General features: G+C 44.1%; 2 protein-coding genes across 2 annotated transcripts; one reads left to right on the plus strand and one right to left on the minus strand.

Moving 5' to 3' along the window:
- The first annotated feature begins 653 nt into the window (after positions 1-653).
- LOC130933878 (uncharacterized) lies at positions 654-3,281 on the plus strand. The gene has a single exon (XM_057863485.1). It carries the CDS (start codon positions 654-656, stop codon positions 3,279-3,281), a length of 2,628 nt encoding a protein of 875 aa, XP_057719468.1.
- Positions 3,282-3,681: 400 nt separating this feature from the next.
- On the minus strand, positions 3,682-6,697 carry LOC130933879 (protein MAIN-LIKE 2-like). The gene is made up of 4 exons (XM_057863486.1): positions 6,626-6,697; positions 5,212-5,954; positions 5,042-5,129; positions 3,682-4,947 (listed from the first exon to the last, which is right to left on the minus strand). Exons 1-4 carry the CDS (start codon positions 6,695-6,697, stop codon positions 3,682-3,684), a joined length of 2,169 nt encoding a protein of 722 aa, XP_057719469.1.
- Between the last annotated feature and the right edge of the window lie 1,040 nt (positions 6,698-7,737).

Here is a 7,737-nt window from a genome sequence, read left to right on the forward strand (position 1 = left end):
AAATTGTATTTTTTAAAAAATTTAATAATTATATTATTTTTTTCTAAAATACCCTTCAATAATTTTAGTAAAATTATTTTTCAATATCAATATATATTAATTGTTATACATATTAACAGTGGTAAGATTTTTGTATTTAATGTTAAAATAATATATATTGATATAAAAAATTAATAGTAAAATATAAAAATAATTGTTAACAAAAAATTTTAGTAAAATCACAATGTAATAATTAAAAGGGTAAAAAACCCAAATAAGCCAATGAGAGCTCCAAATTACCCAAATCAGCCAAATCAAAAATCCACACCTGAATTCACCAGGATGAATTATTATATAATTCGAATCAATAAGATTCGAATTATACTATCAAGTAATTCGAATTGATATAATTCGAATTATGTGCATGCAACGAATTAAAGTAATTCGAATTGAGTTAATTCGAATTACTAGGAAGGAAACAAAATAAAGTAATTCGAAACAAGTTGTTTCGAATTATACTTAACTAATTCGAATTTATTTAATTCGAATTACTAGGTTAGCTTGTGATACAACATAATTCGAAACAAATTGTTTCGAATTATATATATATATAGTGCGAACCAGAGCTGTATATATATGCTGTGAACTCATGATACTCTCAACAAAGAGGGGAGATGGCTAGTGAGGAGAGTTTCCTAGTGCTGGTACATTACAGAGGGTCGATTAAGAGAAAAACTCGGTCCGGCGTGAAGTTCACTGATAAGGATCCCCTATGTATTATCGTGACGCCAACAACCACCTACGATGCTCTTGTTAGCTCTGTGCTGGAGAAGCTTGGTCTCGAAGGAGTTAAAAGGGTCAAGATGTTTTTCTACCGCATTCCAACAGCGGTGCTCCATGACACCGTGAAGTTTGATTGTTTCACAATCGGTAGTGACGAGGACTTGCAGGTTATGTTTCTTTGTCGTAGGCAGTTTCCCGAGGTAAGGACACCAGAGTTGTTGGCAAAGTTGGTTGATGTGGTATCTAGCTCGGGTGGTTCGAACCGGAATGCCAATACTATAGCCGCGGTTGCCGGCTCGAGCTCGAGACCTGCTGTTGCTTCATCCTCTGCTCCTGTGTATGAGCCATCGATGCAGCCTGTTGCGTCCCCTTCGTTTGCCGTTGATCTGAGCGGAAATGTTGGAGACGAGGTTCGGTATGGGGAACATATTCCCACCGAGGTACATTGTCCCACACCGGCTGGTGTTGGTGATGGTTTGTTTGATGATCCAGATGACGATGACGTGGAGCCGGATATGATCGCTGATGAAAGCGGCGATGATGTTGGAACTACTGTTCCGAGAAGGGCTACAGGTGGATCTAGTTCTGGCACACAGCAGTATCCACCCCATTTTTCCTCGTTGGACCTGGATGCCATGCGGCAGGACGAAAATGCTCTGCAGCCCTCAGGATTTGGCGCTAGAGATACCGAGGGGTCTGCCGGTATGAACGAGTTCCAGGTAGGCCAACAATTTCAGGATAAAGATGAGGCACTGTTGAGTGTGAAGACGTACAGTATCCGCCGAGGGGTCCAGTACAAGGTCGTTGAGTCTGACTACCGCAGGTATGTGGGAAAGTGTTCTGAGTTTGGGAATGGGTGCACATGGCTGATTCGGTTGAGTCTCCGACAGCGGAAGGGTATCTGGGAAGTGAAGCGATACAACGGACCGCATACATGTCTCGCCAGCTCCATCTCCAGCGACCATAGGAGTCTAGACTACCATGTGATATCCACCTTCATTATGCCGATGGTTAAGGCTGATGCAGCTGTGAACATCAAGGTGCTTCAAAATGCCACGGCCGCACACTTTGGGTTCAGGCCAACGTACAGGAGGGTATGGATGGCGAAGCAGAAGGCCGTTGCCGTCATATATGGAGACTGGGACGAGTCGTACAATGAGCTCCCTAGGTGGGTTTTAGGAGTTCAGCTGATGATGCCTGGCACTGTAGCCGTCCTCAGGACTTGCCCTGTTCGAGTTGGGGGACAGGTTGACGAGTCTCAGGTTTATTTTCATAGGCTGTTCTGGACTTTCCCCCCTTGTATCCAGGCATTCCGTCATTGCAAGCCTTTGGTGAGTATTGATGGCACCCATCTATATGGGAAGTATGGGGGAACATTGCTAGCCGCCATTGCACAGGACGGAAACTCGAACATCCTCCCCGTGGCATTTGCACTAGTTGAGGGTGAGAATGCTGAGTCATGGTCTTTCTTTCTTTCCCACTTCCGTGAGCACGTGACACCTCAGCCGGGTTTGTTAGTTATTTCAGATAGGCATAACGGCATCAAGGCAGCCCTCGAGGCTCCGGATGGGGGATGGCTACCCCCGGCTGCGTACCGGGCGTTCTGCATTCGACACGTTGCAGCGAATTTTGCCTTGACGTTCAAGGGAAAAGATGCCCGGAGGCTTCTTGTTAACGCCGCATATGCCAAGACCGAAGTGGAGTTCGACTACTGGTTTGACATTCTGCGCTCTGAGAATCCGGCAATGTGTGACTGGGCGAACCGAATCGAGTATTCGTTGTGGACACATTACTGTGATGAGGGTCGGAGATTCGGGCACATGACGACCAATATTTCGGAATGTGTCAACTCAATCCTGAAGGGGGTAAGAAACCTCCCTGTTTGCTCGCTGGTGAAGGCCACATACGGAAGGCTAGCTGAGCTATTTGTCCGTAAGGGTAGGGAGGCCGAGGTTCAGATGGGTACTGGACAACAATTCAGTCGATACCTAGTAAAGTGTATCGAGGCCAACCTGAAGACAGCCAGGTGCTTCACGGTGACTGTTTACGACAGGGATAACTCGGAGTACACCGTTGCTGAGACGACTCCGACAGGTTCATTCTCTCTTGGTACGTACAGGGTCTCATTAGGGTCTAAGACTTGTGATTGTGGATACTTCCAAGCACTTCATTTTTCCTGTCCGCACGCACTGGCATGCTGTGCTTATTCACGACTTACATGGCAGCCTTACGTCCACGAGGTCTATCGCCTTAGTTCCGTTTTCGGTGTCTATCAGATGGGATTTACACCTCCCATTCCAGAGGGTTTCTGGCCACCTTATGCCGGGCCTACCATTATACCGGATCCGAATATGAGGCGTGCGAGGGAGGGTCGTCCTAGATCCACAAGAATTCGCACCAACATGGATGAAGCAGATCCGAACCGGCCAAAGAGATGTGGCCTCTGCAGGCAGCCAGGTCACACCAGGCGTAGTTGTCCACAAGCCGCAGGCCCCAGCGGGACTGCTGGAAATCAATAGGAGATTTGGTTTGTCTGTTTTTATTTGCTAATCTATTAGCACTTGTCTTCTACTTCAGTTAGCAACCATTGTTCTCCGTGCAACTAAGTTGTTTCCAATGAGTAATGAAACTTGTTATTCGTACCAAATATTTCTGTTGAATGTCTTTTAAATGATTGAAATTAATATCTAAACAAACAACATTATATCATGGGATGACTGATAATGAATAACATAACATCAAACTATATATCATAACATAAAAGTAGAAGACATCAAAGTAAATGACATAACAAAACGTCAAAGTACATAACATAACATCAAATAACATAACAACAAAGTACATACCATAACAATGATAACCAACCAATAAGGTACACAATATAAATATAACAACATGACATACACCACTATCCATAAATCATCTAAATAGGTGCGATCCAGTGCCGCAACGGCGTAGCACCCGTGTCCGGTAACCCCTACGTATAAGTGGCTCCTCATCCTCAATCGACTCGTCGCTGTCATCCGGAACTGGCTGTCTCGGGGTCATAGGCGCAACATGCACGGGTCTGGATGATGACGGGCCGGCAACTGAATGTGACCCAATAGTCTGGGCCGATGCTGGCGTCCCACCCATGGCAAAAGGATGCGCAGGAGCTACCGTGGCAGGCTCGTTCAGATCTACATCCAGGGGTGCCTGTGTCCCTGTCGTCTGAACCCGTCCGGCTGCAGCCTCATCCTCCTGCATGATGGTCCGGATATCATCAAGGAAATGCGGTCCACCGAACTCGGCCACAATGCCATCACTAGCAAGCAAGTCTCCAAACATCGAGCCCGGACTCACCCATGGAGTACTCTCCTGAAGGGTATGATCATCACCGGGAACACCTACGAAATAATCTCCAAGACCTCCACCACCAAGCCCAGCATCAGTGTGACTCGTGGGATCTCCCATACCAGATCCACGCGACCCACCATCATGCCCGCCCTGATGGGCCCTATCAACCCCCGCAACATCACCTCCCCCAGGCATCTGGGCACCCTCTCTAGCAGCACCCACCCTCCTCCTGCCTCCACGACCACGAACTCTCCCCCCACCCCTAACTGGGTCGTCGACGTCATCCATAGCCCGATCCACCCAGTTCCACTCACGCTGGCTACGACGTGTCCCAACTCGTGCTCTCCGCTCAATACGACGTCTGTCAGGAACATCCTCAACCCGGTCCATATCTGGAAGTCGGCCTGCACCCCTCTGCGTCGCCTCATCTGGAATAGGAATACCTCTCGGATCCCCCAATAACATCTCCGGCGACAAAAACCTCTTTTCGTGCTGATACCACCATGTCAAGAAATCATGTGACGGACCGGGGTCGAGCACGATGTCAAACTGTAGAATGTGCTTCGCACGCTCCTGCCAGTGAAGATGCCACTCAGCGTACTGTGCCGGGAACCAACGGTCACCTCCTCTCCCGTCCTTCGACATCAAGAAGTCGATGTTCAGGGCGGGAGACGGTGTGGGCTGAACGCCGCCAAACTGAGGTAAAACTCTATCAACCTGATGCCACTCGACAACCGCAAAATAAATCAGGGACGTCCTACACCGCCATAACATCGTATGCCGAGGCTCCAAGACCTCCGGATGGACAACCTGGATGACGTCGAGTGCGCTATAGGGCATCCATATGAACTGAAAAAATCAAAATAAAAACGTTTGTACACTTATGTTAGACACTATAAACTGAAACAATGACTTCAGATACACATATGTTCTGCGTACTTACCTGCCGAGGCTGTAACAAGTCGATCTTCATGCGAGCCATCTGTACCCGAGGTCCCTTGTTGCTAATCCCAGGATTGTAACCAGACCATCTGCGTACGAGAAACATAAAAATTGGTTGCATAATCGAAAATAAATACAAGAAGAATATATAGTACAAAACAATAACGGTACCTCGAGGCAAGGGGCCAGCTAATCTCATCATACCCAGATGGTCTAAGAGTGGGAAACCTCCAAAAGATCCAAGACTGTAGTAACTGTAAAGGGCCAGCTAACTTCACCACATGTCTGTTGGCGACTCGGCACATGCACCTGTACAACCATGCTAGTGCCGCCGACCCCCAACTGTAGCGACCCATCTCCTCAAGCCGAGCAACATAAGGTAGCCATCTGATGTGTATACGATTGCCGGACTTGTCGGCAAACAGCTGCATACCCAATAACATCATGATATAGGCCCGGGCAAAGCGCCTAACTGTCTCCTCATCAGCCCCGTCTGGACACTCTGCAAATGTCTCCTGAAACCAGGTGCAGTTGACTGCGAATTTCTGCACCTGGTTCTCGGGAGGTAAAACACCGAGCAACTCATGGAACCACTGCCAAGCAGGTCTCCCACCCTCAATGTAAAGGTGGAAGTCTGTCAGGCAACCACTAACGTAATCTCCGTCGACTGGCAACCCCAGCTGGTATGCGACGTCCTGAAGCGTGATGGTGCACTCTCCGAATGGCATGTGGAAGGTGTGCGTCTCAAGCCGCCACCTCTCGACGAATGCGCTGACTAGGGGCTCGTCTAGTCGGAACCATCTGTCGTTCAATCTCGCAAGATGGTACAATCCGGCCATCTGCAAGTACGGAACGTACCTCTCATCAAGACGCATCCCCTGCTGCCGCCTAACGCTGGATATGCAACGACGAGGCTGGCCAGTACATAAACCGCATAATTAGAACAGATGCACAAACCACTAACATATACAATATATTTCATAAGGAACCAGAAAATAAATCGTGATGGGTAAAAGACATATGAAACAAACGACCAACATTTTATACATAAACCGCTCACTCAAACCACGTGCAAATACCATTAACAAAAACATATGCATTTTCACATTTATCATAAACCACTACCGTTAACCGCTAACCATCACTGAAACCACTATCCAAAACCGTTAACAAAAACCGAGTACAAAAATCACTAACAAAAACCACTGGCCTAAACCGCTTGCTTAAACCGCTAACACTAAAATAAACCGCTATAAAAAACCATTAACAAAAACCACTGTCCTACACCACCAACCTAAACCACGACCCCAAACCGCTAACCATCACTAAAACCACTATCCAAAACCATTAACACAAACCGCTTACAAAAAACAATTTCAAATACCACTAAAAAAAACTACTGGCCTAAACCACTTGCTTACACCGCTAACACTTAAATAAACCGCTATAAAAAACCATTAACAAAAACCACTAGCCTACACCACTATCCTAAACCACTATCCTAAACCACTAACAGTAACATAAACCATTATCAAAAACCATTAACAAATACCGTTATCATAAACCGCTTTCATAAACCACTAACCTCGTCGTTGATCACACCGGCGATATGAGCAACTCCATCCAAACGATAAAGCCTTCCCGGATCGTCCTCCATCGACAAAAAAAGCCGCTCTGGTCTTACTCGTACCGAACGTTGGTCTTTTTCTCTGGGATTTGGTGGGGTTGGAGAATGAGAAAGTGATTCAAATGAACTTGGTTCGAACTCCTTTTATAGCCGAAACCCTTGTAATTCGAATCAACTTGATTCGAATTATTATGCAAATCAATTTTCACCTAATTCGAATCAACTAGATTCGAACCTCTCTAAAGTGCACTTCTCCTATTAATTCGAATTAACTAAATTCGAATTAGGTAAGTATAATTCGAAACGAATTGTTTCGAATTACTTCATTTTGTTGCATGTGTATAATTCGAATCATATCAATTCGAATTACTTTAATTCGTTGCATGCATATAATTCGAATTATATCAATTCGAATTACTTGAGAGTATAATTCGAATCTTATTGATTCGAATTATATAATAATTCGTCCTGGTGGATTCAGGTATGAATTTTTGATTTGGCTGATTTGGGTAATTTGGAGCTCTCCTTGGCTTATTTGGGTTTTTTACCCTAATTAAAAAATTATTGAAGGGTAGGTATCTTAGAAAAAATAATTTAATTATTATTTTTTTAAAAGTATTTTAATAAAAATATAATTTAATCAATAAAAAATAATTTATTAAAGGGTATTTTGGTAAGCAAAATTTAACGATAAAAAATAAAATTTTTGCTAATGAGTATTTTTTCAAAAAATAATTTTTTTTCTTAAAAAATGAATAAAATTAATATTAGTTAATACAACAAATTTAAAATGGATTAAAGAGGAGGTTTTTTAAAGTTAGAAGGGAGGAGAATGTACATTTATAAAATAGAGGGGAGTAGAGTGTCATTTTATCATCTCGCAGGAGAGGAGAATGAAATTTTCTTTATAATATATTATATAAAAGGATAATTATATGATGTATATATATTTTGTATTAACTATGTTACGTTACTAACATTATTTCTGTCAAGATCTGTCAATTTTAGTTGGGTTGGATATTAAGCCCATTTACTTACAAAAGCTACATCTAAGTTAACCTAGATTAAAC

This window comes from Arachis stenosperma, chromosome 6 (genome assembly GCF_014773155.1).
Source record: "Arachis stenosperma cultivar V10309 chromosome 6, arast.V10309.gnm1.PFL2, whole genome shotgun sequence".
NCBI classification, from domain to species: domain Eukaryota; kingdom Viridiplantae; phylum Streptophyta; class Magnoliopsida; order Fabales; family Fabaceae; genus Arachis; species Arachis stenosperma.